This window comes from Triplophysa dalaica, chromosome 8, assembly GCF_015846415.1.
Source record: "Triplophysa dalaica isolate WHDGS20190420 chromosome 8, ASM1584641v1, whole genome shotgun sequence".
In the NCBI taxonomy this organism is placed as follows: Eukaryota; Metazoa; Chordata; class Actinopteri; order Cypriniformes; family Nemacheilidae; genus Triplophysa; species Triplophysa dalaica.
Window position 1 is genome coordinate 21,530,570 of NC_079549.1, and position 21,867 is coordinate 21,552,436.

Genomic DNA, 21,867 nt, shown 5'->3' on the forward strand with positions numbered 1-21,867 from the left:
AACTCAAACATTTCTCAAAATATCTTCTTTTGTGTTCCACTGAATAAAGAGTCATATACTGATTTTGAACAACACGAGGGTGAATAAATGATATACAATTTTTTCTTTTCAGTGAATTATCCCTTTAAGATCTGGTGACATATGACACATGACAATATAGAAGATGCATTTGAAATACGTCTGGTTTGATCGGATGTCCCTCTCGAGGTTAAAAGCGCATTTGTCCTTCACGGTTATCATTTTTAATGCAGCCAACCATGTTAATGGCGTTTTCCCTCCCTCCTGCCGAGTTTAGTCATGAAAATACCTGTGGGTCATAACAATTATTTTGATACATAACTCAATCGAGCCCGCTGTTACCATGGCAACATGGCCCTGAGGTAGCAGCAGTTTGTGGGAGAGGTTCATATTGTGGGCAAGCTTAAATAAATGCAGAGGGCGGCCATTAACATAAAGATATCATTAGAGCTGAGATAGTGTTGATATTAAACATAGCCTCACAGGTTACATCTCGCTGAATAACTTGACAAGTGTGTGGTTTACATTGTGCCTTACAGACACATCTGTGCTTATCTTCAGTGGAGACATTTATTGAAATTAAACTTTATTATAGCAAGTAGGTTTTTCTCACTACTGAATACTGTCGAGAACCAGATAATCTTTCCTAATCCCAGTTTTCTACCTCTCCCTGCCTATAAACACAAGCCCATGTCTGTGTGTGTTCCAGGACACACAAACGGCCTCTTGGACAGGACAACTTGGTAAGTTCGATGACATCACCTGGCATCCACACGTAGCTTTTTCATCAAAGCTTGTTTCACAATAATTTTGGCAACTTGCACGACACAAACCTCTGCTGTTAAGAAATAAAAACATTTCTGTTAAACCTTGCGTAACTGTACCGTCAGACTCGCTCGGCTGAACAGTGGCTGTTTTGTACCTGGGATTCCCAAGAGATGTCCATTAAACCCCAGTCGTTTCCTTACTGATATTAACTGCCCGTCAGCCATGATAAGAATCATGATGTGATGCCACAACCTGTACATAACCAGGACACAAACATGAGTCGGGTTAGGTGTTGCGGTTCAGTTTGTTCCAGAGGTCGACAGGGTGAACTGTCAGGAGTTTAACTCCCCGGTGTCATTGTATTCTGTTGTTTTCTAGTTGAATAACACCAGTTTACACTTTCTCTGGTGCTTACGGATGCTGTTTGTTTAATCTAGTATGACCAAAGAAATATTAGAACATGATTTGTTGAGTTGTTTAGATGGTGTGATGCCCAAAGCGAAAAGTAATCAATTTATTCATTCAAAAAGAATAAAAAGTAAAGTTATAAATGATTTATACAAATAACTGTATACAGAACCAAATTGAGCATATACTTGCAGTTCACCTCTAATGTTGAAACTTCAAAATTACATAATTGCCGTCTCTAAGAAATCAAATTATTTTTTCCATAAACAGCTTAAAATGTCCTCTTCAGGCTGCGTTTCAGACAGGCCACAGACTAATGACCTATTTCAAAGCAGGCAGGTGGATCAATAGCAGTTATCTCATTGGCAGATATCCAGTGGCCTAAGCAAAGAGTATAGGTGGCGTCTGTCCTGGATAACGGTGCGGATCAATACACGGTCACACTTTCAACCATTTGATCTAAATTTACACCAGTTTCATCCTTCTTTATCATGCAAAACGATGGCATTAAATTGTATTCCCTACAAGGTGAGGAAATAATTTAATTATTTAACCCAAAAATGAAAATTCTGTCATCCTTTACTTGCCCTCAAGTTGTATTCATTTCTTTGTAACGATGATCCCAGTGACGATGTTTTGAAGAATTGGAAAGCAAAATACTGTAGTTCTGGGCCACCATTGACCACCAGGAGTTTTCCTCTAAGTCAATAGTGCCTAAGACCTGTTTGGTTACAAATATTCTTCCAAATATCTTTCTTTGTGTTCAGCAGACTTTATAAAGGTTTGGAAAATGATGACAAAGTATTCATTTTTAGTTGAATTTTCCCTTTAAGATATTAAGGGTGTAGGTACATGTAGATGTTATATTTAAAAACGTCCCCACAGTTATGGTAAAGCATGTCAAAAATGGGAAAATTACATTCAGTTGGCCTACAGAAAACGCAGAAATAAATGAATCAAATCATGTTTTAATTTAAATGTAATGTTGACAGGTCAACTTTGTGTGAGGAGTAGCTTGGCAGGGCATAGGAAATGTCATTTGCCTGATGCAATAAAGGCAAAGAACCAATTTTAGTTCCCAAAAGAACCTTTCAGTCAAAGCCATTATTGTCTTTACATTTTTGTAGTATGCAGAACATAAAGAACCTTTATTGCAACAGTAGGCTAAGGGTCTGTGGATGTTAAAAGTTCTTCATTGGGAACCCGAGAACTATTAAAAAAGTTTATTATGTGGATACATTATTTCATATTTCATATGCTTTGCACGATATTGAGTGAACGTTTGTTTCCCAAGCACCCCACGCTTTCAATGTCAAATCCTTCAGTTCATAAAACACCCCCTTACCATGCCTAAAAATAAACGCCTGCTTCACCAGGACAATGATTAATTCCCGTCTGAATAATTAAAAATTCATAAATGAAGTGCCGCTGTGATGGAGCATGTTATACATTATAAAGAACATCCTCTCGCCGCGCACTGAACGCAATCCGGCCATGTGATGCGAAAACTGCCGACGGCGTCCTGAATCAGTTTCATAAATAATGTAGAGAGCATCAGCAGGTCCCGACGGAGGCTTATATGGCATTGCTCTCAGTGTTGCTAATGATAGTGAGACAGCAGGCAGAACGCACAGTGCCGATCCGAGCGCGTCCCGGATCACACACCCGCACCCGCAGTCGGAGGCGCACGGGCGCGAACGGAAGGACATCTCCGCTTCAGCGTGTTTTTATGGGACACCGGACCGCAGAGAAGTGAGTGGGACAACACAGATGCGCATAGAAGTGTCTGTTGTGTTGTCTGCGTCTCTGTGACTCTCTCTCTCTCTCTCTCTCTCTCTCTCTCTCTCCCTCGCTCGTTCTGTGGAGTAGGGGAAGGCGGGCCGTCCAAGAGCGAGAGGAAATTGCAGGGTCGGATAAGTAGGGTCCAGTTTGTCTTTCTCCATCTCTCTCCATCAGCTCGCTCTCGACATGGAGCCGAACAGTCCTAAGAAGATTCAGTTTTCCGTGCCACTCTTTCAGAGCCAGCTGGATCCCCAAGCAGCTGAGCATGTAAGTAGAGGTCTTTTATTACATTGTGCCTAATGGAGACCGGCCTGTGGTGGTCTTTGGGTCCCACGGGAGTTCTTTAAAGCATCACATGAGTTCAGATTGCTGCCAAAATCAGTTTTATGATATGATGTCATAGATGATGGGCTCTGCAGTGCTTGTGCTGTGTAAATATATAATTGCAGTCTCTTTATGTAGGTCATTGCTGGCGCATATTGTATTTACTGACTTTAGAGTTTAGCTTCATATTTATATGAATGTGTAATGTGTAACATCTTTACTTTGATCTTATGGCGGCTCATATTTACGATTTATTCAAATGAAAACCTATTTTTGAACGCGCTACTTAATTTTAAAGATGCTGAACACAAATACTGTATTCTGTATTAGTTCAAACAATTCTGTAAAAGAACTAATGATAAATCGTTTGGTAAACAATGCTTAAAATGAAGAGCGTATTGCCACACCGCAGGGCACCTGAGCTCTCCAAAAGTATTCACGACAACTATTATTGGCATCAGAAAGTGGCACATTCACAATGTTATCTTTTATTACGTATCGCTTTTAAATCCCTTAATGTAAACATCAAAATAGATGGTTAAAGATATGGATCCCAAAAAATTGGTTCTTATTGTGTGCCGGCTATAGTAAAAGCTCCTCATTGATGGCCCCGGCCGCGAGGCTGAATGCCAGGCTGTAAAAGTGTTTGATGTTGGATCAGATGCTGACAATATCATAAAAGTTAAGTGCAGGACCGGTTTTATGATGTTGTCGGATTGTCCAATCAGTGGCGGTCTTTCTTGTGCTGAGTAAGTATTCTGTCAGTGTCTGCTCTTTATTTTCACAGTGACTATTTTAGTGAACCTGAAACACTGAATGTGACCCTGATGTCGGTTCAGGCATGCGACACATCAGCATTGTTGGGTGTGCAGTTTCATGTTGTTCCACATGTGCTGAGAAGGCATGTTGTGAGGTGTAAAAGTGATGTAAACCCGGCAGCCTTCTGCCGGGAATTGATCGTATTGATGTCGAGACACAAAGAGTTATGTCGGGTAAAACGGTCGGGATGGACGTTTTACACGCATGCACCATCTGTTATTGTCGTCTGGCATTAGAAAGTACAATGGTAAGACTACCACGTGCACCATGGTTGATCCATGATATTCTTAAGTTAAAGAAAACGGAGTGAACGGAATATTGTGTAATATCATGATGTCGTGATGATGAGCTGTGTGTGTAACTGCACTTTAAGTTGCTATGTTGCTTAGCATCTTTAAACAGTCTATGATTAACTTGACATGAATTCATCATTCAGATTCACATTTTAATTCATGCTAATATACTTGTTTATATATTATATACAGTATTTATTTAGGTACTTAAAGTAGTTTACACAAAGAAGAAAAACCTTTCATCATTTACTCAAGTGTCATTTCAAACCTGTTTGACTTTCTTGTACACAATAGATAAGAAGATATATTGAAGAACGTTGGTAGCCAAACAACCCCCGTTGACTTCAATTGTACGGGCACAAAACCACCAAGACATTTCTCAAAATTATTTATTTTGTATTCCACAGAAGACAAAGTCACACAGGTTTCAAATGACATGAGCGTGACAGCTTTCTAGTCAATGCATCATACCATGGTAGTACCATTATACATGTAAATGAGGGAAAATATTATGAATGCCATTTTCCTTCTTCTTGTCTCTTCCTGACCAAAGATTCGAAAGCGCAGACCAACTCCAGCCACACTGGTGATCTACAACGAGCCCAGTGTTTCAGGTAAAACCACACCTAATCCCTACTCATGGAGTCTCTATGGGGTATTGCAAACTAGCATGCTTCTTTTAGTCAAGCTACGGTCTGTTGAGTCGAAGTAAACAAGTCTCTGAGTCTCCGTCTCTGTGTATAAAAAAGGTTAGAATCTTCTTTGAAAACTAAACGTGTTGCGTAAAGAGAGACAGACCCTTCAATGTATATTTCACAGACTTCTAACTCTAGGACATGTTAAAGGACCAATGTGTAATTTTTTGGAGGATCTATTGACAGAAATGCAATATAATATAAATAACTATGTCTTGAGAGGTGTATAAAGACCTTGCATAATGTTTTTATTACCTTAGAACGAGCTATTTCTATTTACACACACCGCGGGTCTCCTTAAATGGAATTTGTCATGTTGTTTCTACTGCTCTGCAGATTGCATTTCATACTGTATATATGTTATTTCCCTCGACAAAGATGCAAAAATTTGATGATATCTTAGTCCCATGCACCGTTGGTTGCAAGTCACGTGAAATTTCATACACTGGACCTTGGCAAACAAAAAAGCGTTACGACTACAACCATTTCTCTTTCACAGAATAAAAGCATCATTTGGTCGTGCTGTTCAAGGTTTCGTTTTGAACAGAAATGTTGTTTATGTAAAGCCACAGGCTTACAGATTCATTGTTATGAAAATAAACCCTCTCTAATTTTCATGTATAATCATTATATGATAGTGCGGGAGGAGATGTGCAACATGAGAGGTTTGGCGAGGTCATTTTCGAATGCCTGTAATCTGGCCTTGGGTTGGAACCGCACAACACCACACACTGTGAATGTGGCATTGGTCAACAAGCTGCTATCAGCATAAACAACCCACCTATGGCGTCAGCGTATGTGATGGCCAGACTGTTGAAACATGGTCTCTTATTGTGTTAGGCTTGACTTAAATATCTACAGATATGATTTATCTGTGAGTGGAATTCAGGGTTATCTGGGAAACTGATTCAGAGTCACTGTGCTCATATTTATGTACTCTATAACTGGACTGTAGTGTAAACCTGTCAGGGTGGAAAAATCTAAATTCTTGAATTGGAATTAATGAATTAAATCTTGGCCAAACCCAACATGATGTTGAAGTAGAATGAGAGTCAGAAATATGGACAAATATTTACTCAACCAATTAGACATATTCTGAAGATGAACACTGTTTAAACAATTAAGCCATCTAGCCATCAAAACAAACTGGTGCAACAGCACAACATTGTTTTCAGAACCTTATATGAATATCGACACGATCAAAAGTATGCAGTTTGCGTATGCACTTTGTTACATCAATTCAAATTCAGGACTTAAATTTGCATTGTAAATATCATTCTGAATGACGCACATTCACCGTCACCATTTAGAATGCAACATATTCAACTGTAGTTGTTATCAGATGATTTTTGCCATTAAATCTACATTATCTTGAGGAAGCATAAAAGATGAGTTTTCCACATTAGCCATTGTGATGCCGTTTACATCAGCTGTCATGATCGTCTCAATGCTTCAATTCAGCTGCCCATGCACACAAGAGCTGTAAATATTTGTAGTTCGTTGTAAAAACAAATGAGCTCTTCAAGTCATGTAGAAACAATTGAAGAGTGCACATCAAGCCTCTGTAATCTAGTAGCTGCCAGTTATCATCAAGAATTATGCTACAAGCAAAGACGTGTTCATAATCAAGATTTCATTGAGGACGTTGACATTACCATTTGTGTTGGTCATTGTTTTGCAATCTTGTGCTATTGATGAAGAGTTAGGTTTGGTAAAAACAAATTATATGATGCAACATGGCACCAAATGTGTCAGCATTTTAAAGTCTTGTGCAATTCTTTGGTTCACATCTTCACGCAATTGAGGTGTAAGATTTTTGTGTTTTGGAGATCCAGTGTTAGCGGCATCTAGTGGTGAGGTTGCGAATTGCAACCAACGGCTCACTCCAATCCTCCCTTTCGAAGCACTACGGTGGCTGACATGGGACTAAGATATGGTCATGTTTTGCTTCTTTGCTGAAGGAGATAACGTATTTACGAAACATGCTCTGTAGAGCAGTTGTCCGTTTAGGGCTACTGTAGAAACAACATGGCCAATTCAGTGCAAGGGGACCCGCCGTGTATAGAAATAGCTCATTATAAGGTAATACAAACATAACACTTCATTAAGTTAGGTCTTTATACACCTCTGAAGACAGTTATGTATGTAATATTGTATTTTTCAATAGATACTCCAAAGGGGAGAACTGAGACCATCTTGTAGGCTTCTGTGATTTTAAAGTACATCAGTACCTTTCTTTTCTACTCTTACTTAGCTCTGTATACTGTGGTAGGCTATATAAGTCTTTTTTGATTGCACTTATGCTTTTTGTTGTCCTTATGCTGTCCCAATCGCTTCCATTGTTTACCTCATCTGTAAGTCGCTTTGGATAAAAGCGTCTGCTAAATGACTAAATGTAAATCAGTGAAACAAATAGCGCTCCATCCATGTGTGGCTCCAGAAAGGTGACTGATACTCTGAGATAGGATCATCTATCCATCTGACTGTTTGGGACTTCAGAGCTCATGTCCGGCTGGTGATTCTGCCGGTGCATTCTGGAATGATCCTGGCTGGAACATTGTACATACCCATGTTGACTATGACTTGGCAGTTACGGCTGGTCTTCATGATACAGCTCAAGCAAACCATCTTGCTGAAGCCAGCACCACCATCTGCCAGTTCTGCTTTAGGAAATACCCTTGTTATGAGCTTATGAATAAGATCTTACTTCCTCTGACTAAAATGATCCTTTCTTTCGGTTGCCAGGCCTGTCTTACTTACCAAAGCTCTTTAAATCAAACTGGGAAGCGTTATTTCAGAACTGTTTGTTCTAACCAATAGGTTGTTAAAACTTAATGCATACGTAAAAAATAAGTATCTGAAAAAAAGTAAGTATGTTATCTGCATAGGCATCACACTTTCATCCAAACTGACTCCAAAAGTTGAAACCTACAAATTTTTATTTAATCAGCATTTCTAGATGCATTGTGGCCATTTCAGTCCAGTGTCTGTTGAATTTCAACAAAATCAAACCTCACGAGTGACACTAAGTCATCCAACTGCAATGTGAAAGACTGACAGCAAGACACATGAAAACTGTGATAAAAATTAAGGTTGTCACAAGAAAAAAGAAAAAAAACTATTCCTAAATACATGTACAAACGCTACGGTTGTATTGCTTAAAAATGAATACGAACTTATTTACTTTGCAGTATTTGAAGTCTGAAAAAAGACAGAGCATATTTTCTGTGATTTTGACTGGTTTTGTTTTCTTCAAATAAATGCAAATAAAAAAATACATACTTAGAATGAAACAAAATGATAATTTTACCTATAAATAGTACATTTAGAAAAACTGAAAAGAATTTTGAAATGGTCTCTTTTTAAATCCATGACCTTTGCACTGCTTACACAATTCTCTACTATTTGAGCTACAAGTTGCAATAAAATGGTAACGTCAAGCTTCTAAAATCTTCAAAAATCTTTCTAATTGAATTAAAAAATACTTAAATTCAACAGGTGTATAAATTGAAGTTTTCCACGAACAGTATCTAATAAATACATAAAGATGGTCGGTGTTGCCCACACTGAAGAAATCCAATAACCATTAAGCAAAACCAATTAACCGGCATTACAGTACTGCAGTATCACTGACATCATTCTTTACAGTCCAGGCTAAACGTTTGCTTGTGTCTGAAGTATTGCGGTTTGCGCTTAGAACGCTTATTTTTTCCTGCTGGTTTTGAATGTAGATGGCAGGGGCGTTTTGAAGAGGTGGAAACACATAGAGCCGCATTCACAAAACAAGCAGCTCTTTGTTTGCTTGGCATTTCTTCTCAGATCCAAAACATTTGAAATTGGTCCCTTATGAAGAACGTTTTTGAAGCTTTGTGAACTGACGTCACACGAACGCTTGCTGTCAGAAAACTTGGCAGAAGTTGTTACTGTGGTTAAAGTTGTAATTTGCTGGAGTGTTTGCGGTCCAAACCTCTAGCTTTGGCAGGACGTTTTGTGCTATACATCTTTGTATTAAGCTCCTCATGTGTGGAGCCGGTGGACTTATAAAAGCACAACTCTTTAGGCTACTGTAGTTCACTGTGTACTTGTGGTTCTACTTAATATCTGATCTTAGGTCATCATCCAGCGTTTCTCAGACTCCATTTAGAGACTTAAGTGGCTGTTAGGTGAGGGAGTAGATATGCTCAGTGGATTTAAGAGAAATCAGGGGCTTTTAAAGTCTTTTTTGCACCTTATTTATGTTTAAAAGCATTAATAAACTATTCAGAATTAGTTCAGTATACGGCATGGGACTCAGGTCTTTTGGTATTTATGCCACAATTAATACTATGTGTTATTGCGTTATGTGGAAGCAAAAAATCAGCAAACCAATAATGCCAGCAATTTTAAGAAATACTTTGTTTAAAAGCAGATTCATAATGTTACCTATTGTATATATTTTAGAAATAATTGTTGACAACAATACTTATATATATATAATATTGGACAAAACACAGCTGCAAACAAAATTGAAAATAAAATAAAAATTGTGTTAAGGTTAATTTATCATTTTTGTTTCATTCTATGAATTACTAACAATATTTATTACAAATTTCAAGTAAAATTTTCTTTGCATTTTTTCCAGAAAAGATAGATAGATAGATAGATAGATAGATAGATAGATAGATAGATAGATAGATAGATAGATAGATGATAGATAGATAGATAGATAGATGGGTAGATAGATGGATGGATGGATGGATAGATGGGTAGATAGATAGGTTTTCCAATAATCTTGTTTCAAAACCTGCTTTTGTTTTAATAAATCATATCGAGCTCTTACGTCGCTGCAGGATTATTTTTGGCGCAGCAAATTCATTTTCCGTTAAACATCATTTTCAAAACTGAATTATCATTCAATACAAAAATATTAGGTTTACAGGGAATGATTCCAGATGATGTATTAGACCGAGCTTTTGAGATGTTTCCCAGAAGGGCAGATCCACACCATATGTACAAATGTACCGAGCACTCGCAGAGAAGAAAACTGGCAGTGGAAGATCTTCTCGTCTAAAAAAAAGTTTGTGAACACAATCCGTCAAGGACAATTTGGATTAGTCTGATGATTTGGGTTTTTAAATGACAATTTTTTTTCGAACAACCTTCCAAATAGTATCGGATCGTGAAAGTATTTACTCCGCAAATTGCCAGTTGAGAAAGTTTCGTAGGAACTTTCCAGCATTTTGTCAAGTAAGTCAGATATCACAGACCCTTCAGCTAAGGATGGAGATGAAGTGGGTGGTGATCTAGTCTCTCTGTCCTATGCACATACTGCATAAAAGAAAACTGTTTATAGAATCTGAATGAACAAACTGGTCCTGAAGCCCTGAAATGATATAGCTCCAAATTCATAATTTTTGCAATTCACATCAGTGGCACATCAATGACACACGTCCCTATGTAGCATCAATAAGTCCCTCTGCTTTTTTTTCTTATTTAGGAGACGACAGGCAGACTTCAGGCAGTCAGATGGAGGTGAGTAGTCTAAATCTTTCCGTCTGTCTACAAAAACACAGACAAGATAAACCCCGCCACTTAAACAAGCGTTAGATTTGATCATTCATATCAGACATCACAAGATATTTCTATTTAGCTGTCTTAGTGGACATGAAGACCTGTAAGTTAAGCCTATGGCTTCTGCCGTCCAGAGCTCTCTGTGTTAAGACGCGCAGCAGAGGGCTTTGGTACGAGATGGATGGAGCTGTGATGCAGTTCTCATTGATTACCTGCTGAAGCAAAGCTCCTGAAATAGAGTCTGCGTGAAATCAGATACCCCCTCTCTCACGCTGTGCTTTTCCATTGTCCACGCCAGACCCCGAACGCCCAGCTGTCTCCCGCCCAGAGAAAACAGAGCGTTTACACACCACCTACCATGAGAGGTACGAGCTCGCAGCCACTCAACTACACCATCTGCATATTCAATTATGTGGCGCTACATGCACTTATGTGACCATATGCTACCACATGGGTCATTCCTGTTAAGTAGTACCTTTGAAAGTCTGTCAGGTTAGAAAATGTAAATGCTTGTGTTGTGATTCGAGGATGTTGTATTTCCCGCAATATTTAAGATTTTTGAGATATGATCTTGTCAGATATTTTTTTAGTCCTTTTTTATTGTATTAATTGCTACATGATTGACACACTGCCTAGAAAACATACCAGTCTTAAGAACCTGAAAGGTAATTTTGATATCATTGATTTTTTTTTAAATAATACAAATATTAGAAGAAAAAATATTTTTTGTAAATGTATTAAACATCAAGGAATAGCTTAGAGTTGAAAAAACAAAGAATCTCCCACAACTAAAGAACTTATAAAAATTCATAACAAACATTTTTAATACCTACTGTTTTATGTTTATGCTGTTGTTTTCCCAGCAAAAAAAATGCTTTTTGTTGAAGTAATACGAAAAAAGCTTAAAGTGACATCATTCTGTCATCATTTCCTCTTTCCTGCTGTCATTTCGAACCTGTAAGACTTCCTGCCTTCCCTAGAACACAAAAGAAGATATTTTGAAGAAAGTCAGTTACCGAACAGCACTGGACCCTATTCACTTCTTTTGTATGTAGACAAACCCAATGCAAGGGAATGGGTGCCATTCTTCAAAATATCTTCTTTTGTGTTCCTCAGAACAAACTAATATAGGTTTGAAATGACCACAGTGAGAGTAAATGATGACATTGTTTTTATTTTTGGGGGAACTATCACTTTAACAAGATAAAGTTATATATATTTTTTAAAGTATAGAATAATTAGATATATAAAATATGAAAATATAACATTTCTATCTAACATGATTGAAGTCTTCACCGATTGTAGGTTTAATGCTTTTCCAACATATAATTGCTATCGGGCAGAAACATTGAATCCTCAATCTTTTTAGGAAAAAGACACTATTTATTAAATAATAGGTTGTTGTAAAACCTGGCGAGCTCTTTTTAATACCTTTTATTGGCTACATATTTACATAATATGATAAAATGGAAAAGCATGAAAAGATATTTGAAAGTTCACATAATATGGAGATTGGTTTCCATTCAACAGCGATACTGTATTAAGAAACATAGGCTGGGGGCATGAAAATGTACTGCATACTAGGAATGACTCATCAGTGCCATTTGGGTGTATCATCTAGAGTACCATCTTCTCCATTAACATTCATACACATTTTTCAGACACTGACCCACACGTTCAGCCCACTCAACAGACTACGCACACTGTTCTTGGTTATAGATCCGTGGCTAAAATTAATGCAGTCCCACCCACATACATGCACACTATGTACATTGTACACTACTGGTCAAAAGTTTGAACGCACTTACCGTAGCAATGAACTTTTGCTTAAATGCTTGAAACTAGTTTTGTAGACATTAAATAAGTGATATGACTATTTTATAATACGTGTATGTAAATGATATAACTATTTCAAAACAGTTTTTTTTCTCATGAAGTTGGCCAGTGTGTTCAGTGCTGCATTGATACATAATTCCCATTTCTGAAGCTTTCATTTTAGTCAAAAATGGGCAAAATAGTGAAGATGATTATTAATAGTACTGTAGGTGTGTGCAAACCTTTGACAGGTTTTGTCATCCACAGTTTTTTTGTCTGTTTTGAACCATTTGGAAAACTTGTCTATTGTGAACATCAATTAAATGGCAATATGAAATTTAGCAGCATCTAGTGGTAAGGTTGCGAATTGCAACCAACGGCTCACACCACTCCTCCCTTTCAAAGCACTACGGTGGCTGACACAAAACTAAAATCTAGATACGCTTTCGCTTCTTTGCTTAAAGAGATAACATATTTACGAAATGCGCTCTGTAGAGCAGTTTGTCCGTTTAGGGCTACTGTAGAAACGACATGTGAATTCAATATAAGATGACCCGCGGTGTATGTAGATAGAAATAGATCAAAGGTAATAAAAACATAATGCTTGATTATTTAAGGTATATATATATATATATATATATATATATATATATATATATATATATATTGCATTTATGTCAATAGATCCTCAAAAAAAAAACTATACATGAATAGTAAACAAATGTTGGATCAATACAGGGCTTTCTACTGAACACTTTTATTTCAGATCTTGTGTGTATTTATTTCATCATTTGTACTTTTGTTTTATAACCATGGATTTTTAAGCTGGATTTGTGTGTTCCCCTTCTTGGTTTTAGCTGCAGTGATTATATGAATTATTTATGGAGATTTTGGAGTGTTTTTAGTAAGCAAACAACTTTGAATTTAAGATAAGCTGGAGGCTGGTGGAGAGGAGCATTAGCTCGGCACATATATATACACAACTGTATATCATTTATTTTTAGACAAGCTGGTGCAAAACAACACAGACAATAAACAAGAGGCTGTTATTGTCCATTGATGGGATGTCTGTATTTAAAGTGGTAGTTCACGAAACATTCTGTCATTATGTACGTCATTTCAAACCTGCATGACTTTATTTGACTAGCAGAACACAAAATACGTTATTTTGAGAAATGCCTCAGGTTTGTGTCCATACAGTGGGAGTATAGGGGGGGCGGTGTTGTTTGGTTACCAACATTCTTCAAAATATTTTCTTTTGTGTTCTGCAGAAGAGATAAAGTCAAACAGGTTTGGAACGAGGAATGTGTGAGTAAATTCTGACAGGTTTTTAATTTCTGCATGAACTATCCCTTTAAAATAGTAACTGAACTTACTGAACAGAAATGTTCACCTTCGAGTCAAAAGAGCCTTAAAAGATGAATGATGATCCTCTCGGGACGCAGTTCTTTCAGAGTATTGAGAGGAACCATGAAAACATAATGTAAAAATTAAGCATTTTTACATTTATTCATTTGTACGAAGCAGTTTTAAAGATATCTGTCCTCCTGATGTAGACAGGACTTGAAATAACTGCCTGGTGGTGTTGCAAATGCACTGAGTGCGGAGACTTTCCTTAAGGAGATTTGCTAGTACCAGACGAGAATCTTCATCCTCTCTCTATACATCAGTTCACGTGCAATGTTGGCGTAGATGAAATGGGGGTGGGAGAGAGAGAAAAAAAGAGTGAAAGAGAGAGAGAGAGAGAAGAGAGAAGAGAGAGAGAGATGGAGAGAGAGAGAGAGGGAGGGATTGGGAGAGTGGGATGGAGAAAGAGAGAGACAGAGAGAGAGAGAGAGAGTTAGAGTGACAGAGAGAGAGAGTGAGAGAGAGAGAGAGAGAGAGAGAGAGAGAAAGAGAGAGAGAGGGGATTGGGAGAGAGCAATGGAGAAGAGCTAGAGAGATTGTTAGAGTGAAAGAGATAGAGGGAGAGAGAGAGAGAGGCATGGAGAAAGAGAGAGTGAAAGAGAGAGAGAGGGAGAGAGAGAGAGAGAGGGTGAGCGAGGATTGGGAGAGAGGGATGGAGAAAGAGAGAGAGAGTTAGAGTGAAAGAGAGAAGAGAGAGTAGGAGATTGAAAGAGATAGAGAGAGTGAGAGAGAGAGGGAAAGAGAGAGAGAGAGAGAGAGAGAAAGGGGAGAGAGAGAGAGCGAGAGAGAGAGTGAGAGAGAGAGAGAGAGAGAGAGTGAGAGAGAGCGAAAGTGTGAGAGAGATAGAGAGAGTGAGAGAGAGAGAGCGAGAGAGAGAGTGAGAGAGAGGGAGAGAGAGAGTGAGAGAGAGAGAGCGAAAGAGATAGAGAGGGGTGGAGCATCCCTCACTGGCTCATAGGCAAGGCCATTTCCTGGCACATATGTGCTAAATTCACATTAGCCTGAGCTATTGATTGTAGTGGAGTGAGGAGGGATGATACATCATTCTAGAAAGACGACTTTAAATGGACAGCCTGCCGTTTTGAACAAACACTCAGCATCCTTCTGACCATCATGACACAGAACGAGTTTTAGCATGCTAAACTACCAGATGTGGCCGAGGCTTGATAGTTTCAGACAAGTTCAATTGTGTAAAGACTTGATCATATAGCCAAAGAGTGTAAAAGTTTTGTGGGAAATGCTGTGAATACCTACTCGGTTTAATTGGTGTGCTGAACTCTTTCCAGAGTAAAACTGCTGTGTATAGTTTGTGAAGAGTGAGCACTTGTTAGTAGTGTAGTTGATGTATTTGGAAGAATCTGATTTAATATTGCTCAATTTCCATTAGATGAGCATGCCTTCCCTTATGAAAATAAACCATGGTAAAGTTTGTGTACTGTATTTTTATTGCATTTGCAATACAACCATAGAAAAAAAACTGAAAACTTTTTTGCATGTTCTTTCATCATGAAAACTAAGATAAATAACAAATTAACTCACCGCATCCAGAAGAAAAGTTTGTGTTTACATTATATACAGTATGTCTGTGTAAGTGCATATTGATGTTGTATTTATGCGGACACATACATATATACACACACACACACACACAGGTTTACTGTATATATATATAAGTTTAGGAAATATTTACATGTATTTATTTATATTCATATATAATTGAAATGATCTATAAACATTTATTGATTTTTATATTTTTTATACATGAATGTGCATATTTTTATAATACAAAATGAATATGCAGAGTAGACATACATATGTTATGTAAACATAATCTTTTACTTTGGATGCGATTAATCAGGATTAATCGTTTAACAGCCCTAGTCTCACCACAGTCACCATAGTTTAACCATGATATTTTTAATAAAACTGTGGTTATATAATCCAAATATAATCATGGTTACTTCTTTCAGTATAATAAAACCATGGTTTATTTTTAAGAGTTTGTGATCATTTTCATTTGACTTGGATTAAAATTGTTATTCTTTTTTCATTTTTGTCTCTTTCACGTTTCGGATTATGGTAAATGGTTTAATATCACATCAGACAGTCAGACAGCTCTTACTGTAAGATGCTCCAAGAACTCTTCATGAGACAGAGAGATCCTAAATCAGTTTACAACACATTAGAGCTCTCTACTCTGATAAATCACACAGAAATATTGGGCTGTTGATGAAAAAAGCCTAATGGTTTATCTGGTGCAAATATAGATAGATATTCATTTTTATATGAACTATCACCTAAAAGCAAAAATATAGAGAAGTACCTCTAGCATCTATATTGTGCGTATTTTAAAATTCATTCGTAAAATAAATGTTTTTCAACATTGTACATAATCTGGAATTTCGCTGAATATACCCCATATTAAAATGAATTATGCTTTTACTACAGTAACCATAGTTTACCGTAGTCAAAGCATTGCAACCACACATTTACATTGTCTTACTGCAATAACTATATATTACCCATGATATTTATTGAAATGAAATTTTGTGGCATTAAACATGATTACTACACTTTTACTATAATAAAACCGTGGTTTATTTGATGGATCATTCAGAATGTGCATCTCATAAATCATTCATTTTCATTTGCTTCATACATTTGGACGGGCCACTGAGGTGTCCTCATACACACTGCACGCCCTTTCCCCTGTGCTGATAGCCTGTGTCCACTGTGTGGCGCTGTGCTGTGTGTCCTGTGTTGAGTGCAGAGCTGCAGCTGGTGGTGGAGCAGCACTTTCAGAGGCAGGAGCAGCAGGAGGCAGGGCTCTCTGACAGCCCAGACACGCCCAGTCCAATCACAGCACAGCATTATGCCAACGCAGCTCACAGCAGTTCAGAGCCCAATGGCAATGAGTCTAATGTCAGTTCTGAGGGGCAGCCGGGGAACAGTGGGGCTGGGGGTAAGTTCAGAACAATACTGGGAGGCGGAGTGATAACACAGTTCTTTTGAACAGTACAGCTTGGAGAGTACGACCCCTAAAATACTGTATGTGGAAGAACAACAGATTAAGACCAACAAAGAAACTGCAGAATATTATGGAGAGTCCAAAATGAAGTACAAAATTTTATGTATGTACAAACAATTATATTAACATATCATATTAAATACACAACGAGTCGGATACCAGTAGTTTCTTTCATAGACAGTTATTTAAATACACTAATATATTTAATATATTATATATGTATATATTACATATATATTGAACGTATTAAATATTAGTATGCCTAAATATTAAACTTAAGATTTTGATAATTATTTTATTAATCATTATAAGCGATAATAATTGTGTCCTTTTTTTAAGAAAACACAATCATTACTTGACTGTATCTACTTCTAAACAAATCTTTTCTGAATTATCAGTCGTTCCAAAATACACGTTACAGCGTTTAAACCAACATTTATGTGTAATGTGTAAAAAAATCAGATTTTAATGAGGAATGGTTTTGAGAAATGACTATTATGAAATGTTTTAACAATAATTGCTATTACACAATAGATAGCGCATGTCCTTTTTGATTTATTTTCAAATAAATCAGTACAATTAATGTTAATTTATTGATTTAATTAATTTCTCTATTCACAATATATCATGTGCATGAGTATCTAGCTTAAAGGTTTCACAACTAAGAGATGTAGAAAACTAATTTCTTGGACTGAAGATCTGCTGTAACTGACAAGAATTTTCTGTCTCTGTCTCTCCTCCACTTTCTTTTCGAATTCTCATTCCTTTTCCCCCAAATTATTTTCAACATTATTATTGCCATTGCTTTATATATTCATATGCAGGAGAAACAGCAGACAACACAGGAAGCGAGCAGAAAACCTTGAGCAGCCCTTCGTCTATCTCTCGATAGCCGTTATCATGTACCTGGCACACCGTAGACCCCCTTCACACATTTACTGCCCCCCACTCTCTGGACTCTAAATAAGAAGATGCTCTTCCTCCAAATACACACATTATATTTCTCATCTCTTTCTGCCGTCCACAGCGACGCGGCTTCTTTTTATCTCACTTTACTTGTGTAAAAAGTAATGCTTGTTCTTCTCTTTCAATTCTGTACTGAAGTGGTTTGTTTAACAATTTTTTAAATGGCGTTTGAAAAATGTCCAATGTGTATCAGTGGCATCAGAATTGCAGACAGCGTATTTTTATCACTTTCAAATCAGTTGTATGAATTTCCATGTGGGTTTTGAGTTTGTAAAAGTAGAGACGAATAAACAAATCAATTACACAATTTTTGGAGCTTGAAATAAAAAAACACGGAATGATGTAAATAGTGTTGAGTGGGTTCTGTTTATCTACCAATACTTGTCTTCTCTGACAAATCTACAGTATATAAATGTGCCACACGACATGTAATCTGCTTTATAACGCTTGTAAGATTGAAATGTGTCATGTTACATTTCGCTGCAATATGTTTGTTTATGTTTATGTGGTTGTAAAGTATATAAGTATAGCCAACGGTTTGTTTTGATCGATCAGTTTATTTTTGCGTAAATCCTTTTTCATACTAGTGGAAATTTCACACTTCTCTTTTCAAGAAAAGACCTCATATGTGTTATAATAATGTATATCCTCCAGATCAACGTTTGAATGTCTTTGATCTAGTCTCTTGTCGAATGGTCCCAAAAGGGTAAATCGGGTCCTTTAGCGGCTGTGAGACTGACTGGTGCATGCTGGGATTCATGTTTCACTCATCCTGCAGGTAGAGAGAACAGTGATAACCAGCAAGAGGAGAGAGAGAGCCACCATCCACCCAGACTCTCTCAAAAACAACTCGACACGCTGTCAGAAGAACCTGGAGACATGTTGCCCCGACGTAAAGATACACCCTACCAGCACCAGCCGCCCTTCATACCAGGTAGGACCAAATCTTAAGCACATATCACCACCACAGAAACAGGTGAAGTTACAACACTTTTGAAGTTGAAGTAACTTTAAATGTGAAAATGTATTTTTAAGCATTGATGTACGCAAACTGCCCACCATATTGAATGAGTCCAAGCTGGTCCGTGAGTACTCGAGACTAAGTTGACTGGCATCTGCAACCGTATTTTTACTGGGAGGGACGATTGAATCAAAAGGTGGACCGTTCCAAAGTGACGGATGCTTGACGTGTCTGGAGTGGTTGCATCTACATTATACATATCTATGATTTTGTCCCTGTTTATAAAGGTACAGTTCACCAAAAAATGAAGATTGTGTCATGAACTACCTCCCCCAAATCGTTCCAAACTTGTATACATATTTTTTCATCATTGACTACAATTGTAGGAAAAACGACAGTGGTAGTCAAAGGAGCCCCAGAACGGTTTGCTTTCCTTAATTTGGTTTGGAACAACTTGAGGGTGAGTAGATGATGACCAAATTTAACTAGCTAGTTTTTCTGCATTCAATTTATTTTACTGAACATGAATTGGATCAATTTAACATTTTAAGAGAGGCACAACTGTAAATGTGCCTAAACGTAAGATAGGAAATACAATAAGACAACATGACAATCTTCAGAGGTTATTTTTGCTATCCAATAATTATTTTATTAAAAACGTTACCTTAAAATGGATAATTTCTTTAATATATTTAAATAAAGTCTGTGTTGTTACTATTTACATTAATTATTTTGCTCAGAGAAGAAAAAAGGATATTCAGACATCCAACTCATTGCCTCCATGCAGTTAATTAATAAACCAGGGTCCTATGAAATTCGTTAGATCATTTTCCCAAATTCCGTTTTTCCGTTTTTATTTTTCTGGATTCTGTGCTTTCTTTTCTTTTGTGGTGTACAACTATGTTAATATGAACAAGTTTCTTAAGTCTTATTTTTTTCTTTTTCTGTTTTAAGTATACTTACATTTAATTACTAGTTTTGTACATTTTTAGTAGCAGGTTTGTTATGATGTTTATTTTGACGACGGACTTTAATCTTGACGTCTTGCCGCAAAGTTTGACAGCATCTTCACTCAAATGAAATGGTAAAATGCGCCTGAGGTAAACTCTTTTAGAACAGCGCTCAGTCAGTTTATGTGTTCGCGTCAACCAGATGCTAAAAAGTTCACTACAGTAAGTTAGACAAAACCACACCACTCGTTCACATGTAGAACAAGCAGATTGCATATTTAAACAGCAGCTGAATAATTATAAGCGCTATTCATAGCACTATTGGAATTTCATAAGCATGGTTGCCACTTTCCATCCGTGTTTTCCCGATTCACGGAACTCAAAGGGCCCTAATAAACCTAATATATCTTCTCTTTTCACGCTATTGCGATGTTTAATTAATCCAATATTGGCCGATATATCGGTGCGTCCCTACAAGCTGCTGTAGTTTATAATGTAGGAAATGTATCTCTTGCTCAAATCTGTGCTTTTTACAGGAGTGAAGTTGCTGAAAAACCAGACAGATTCTTCCTCATCTTTCCAAGAGGACGAGGAGACCGGTGATGAACTAAAAGACAGTTTGAGGGAGTAACGCTGGGTGATAGATTACACAGCGAGGTGACGCCATTCATAGTGTTGTGTTCAAGCTATTTTATTACACATTGTCACGATTTTGAAGTAAGATGTTTTTTCGTTACATGAATGTTGGAATTGTTTGCAGGTGAAATGTCTCTACAGTAAATGCAGTTATTTCACTCCAAAATGATGTGGGGTACAAAGGTGTGAGACCACACGAAAAAACATTTCTCCCCATTAAACCTGAAATATGTTAATGATTAGGCCATTTAAAAAAAGTTTCAATGTGATATTCTGATACCGATAAAGCTTGTGATATTGGCCATGTTTCATAGTCACATTTTCAGCCGCAGCTCAAGTTGTCAGGAAAGCTCAAAGCAAAAAAGTAACATACCAGTACTACAATACTTTTCAATTCAACTTTTCACTCTAATTGTTACACTGATAATATTATATTGTATTAAAGTAGTAAAATGAGTTTTCTCCAGTGGTCTTAGACTTTTTGTTCCCGCTCTTTATTATTATTTCATATTTACTCTGATTCTGTTGATGTGTTTCATTGCGTTTTGGTTCTTCAGTGTTTTCTATGAACTTAGTTTATTGTGCATAAATAATGATACAAATGAGTTTGCATTAACATGTAGTCTCATGAAATAATGCATATTTGGCGTGGTGTCCGAGGGGAGGGCTCCGAGCTCCGAATTTTGGCCAGAACCCTTTTACTGGGATAGATGCCAGTAGAGACAGAGTCGCGGAACGGCTTTATATATAACGTCTTCTCCGTGCTGATTGGTTGGATAACATGATCATGCTCCTCCTGAACTTGGTTAAATAAACTTCATATAAAAGAATTGCGAAGCCAATCACATCCTTCGTGTGAAAAGAGCTTGAAGCTTTATTAAAACCTCTCACAAAAGCAATATTTTTGTAGTTATCTTATGGCTGTGTGTTTCATATGCAGACGTGACTCTGAAGTCCCACATGGCTGTTGTACAGCTGACAGTCTTTACCGGGTTTATAAAATGTGGGCATCATACATAGCGTTAAAACATGTTACATATTCACATGATAAATGTTACTTTAGATCCTCTTTGACATTCACCCATTTTTTTAATGATCATCCGTCAAGATACTGTGTTTTTACAAGGTCACAGTGAATTTTTGAGCAGATCTAGAGCTCTTTAAAACATACTATTTATTGCAGTCACAGACAGAAAGAAACTTTTTTGTTGTTCATCTGTGCATTCAATATTTCACCCCAAAATCAAAAGTATAACTAAAGATTCATGCTTATTTTTTAAAACAATACACCTTTGGTTTTATGTTTGCCATTTAATGCTATGCTTTTAAAAATATATATTTACTGTAATGTGAGAAATTTCAGTTGCACTTATTTACATATCACAGCGATACTTGTTTAACTGAATTTAAATGTTTAATGGAAGTTTTTTTTTAGTAGGATCAATTC

At 37.1% G+C, this 21,867-nt stretch overlaps 1 protein-coding gene across 3 annotated transcripts; it reads left to right on the forward strand.

The window, feature by feature from the left end:
* The first annotated feature begins 2,728 nt into the window (after window positions 1–2,728).
* On the forward strand, window positions 2,729–21,415 carry ppp1r1c (protein phosphatase 1, regulatory (inhibitor) subunit 1C). Of its 3 annotated transcripts, none has more exons than XM_056755541.1 (7): window positions 2,729–2,946; window positions 3,061–3,243; window positions 4,966–5,026; window positions 10,584–10,618; window positions 10,956–11,022; window positions 16,650–16,841; window positions 17,732–18,220. In XM_056755541.1, exons 2-7 carry the CDS (start codon window positions 3,163–3,165, stop codon window positions 17,797–17,799), a joined length of 504 nt encoding a protein of 167 aa, XP_056611519.1. In that variant the 5' UTR covers window positions 2,729–2,946; window positions 3,061–3,162; the 3' UTR covers window positions 17,800–18,220. The 3 variants fall into 3 exon arrangements, with proteins under 3 accessions (XP_056611519.1, XP_056611517.1, XP_056611520.1); XM_056755539.1 differs by having other exon boundaries at window positions 2,730–2,946; window positions 3,064–3,243; XM_056755542.1 differs by lacking the exons at window positions 16,650–16,841; window positions 17,732–18,220 and adding exons at window positions 18,652–18,807; window positions 20,321–21,415 and having other exon boundaries at window positions 2,737–2,946; window positions 3,064–3,243.
* The last annotated feature ends 452 nt before the right edge of the window (window positions 21,416–21,867 follow it).

Bases quoted from the DNA above. Each gene is read 5' to 3' on its own strand.
- ppp1r1c (XM_056755541.1), top strand. From the start codon at position 3,163: ATGGAGCCGAACAGTCCTAAGAAGATTCAGTTTTCCGTGCCACTCTTT. The intron at 5,027-10,583 runs GTAAAACCACAC...TTTCTTATTTAG, and splicing joins CAACGAGCCCAGTGTTTCAG to GAGACGACAGGCAGACTTCA. The intron at 16,842-17,731 runs GTAAGTTCAGAA...ATTCATATGCAG, and splicing joins GGGGAACAGTGGGGCTGGGG to GAGAAACAGCAGACAACACA.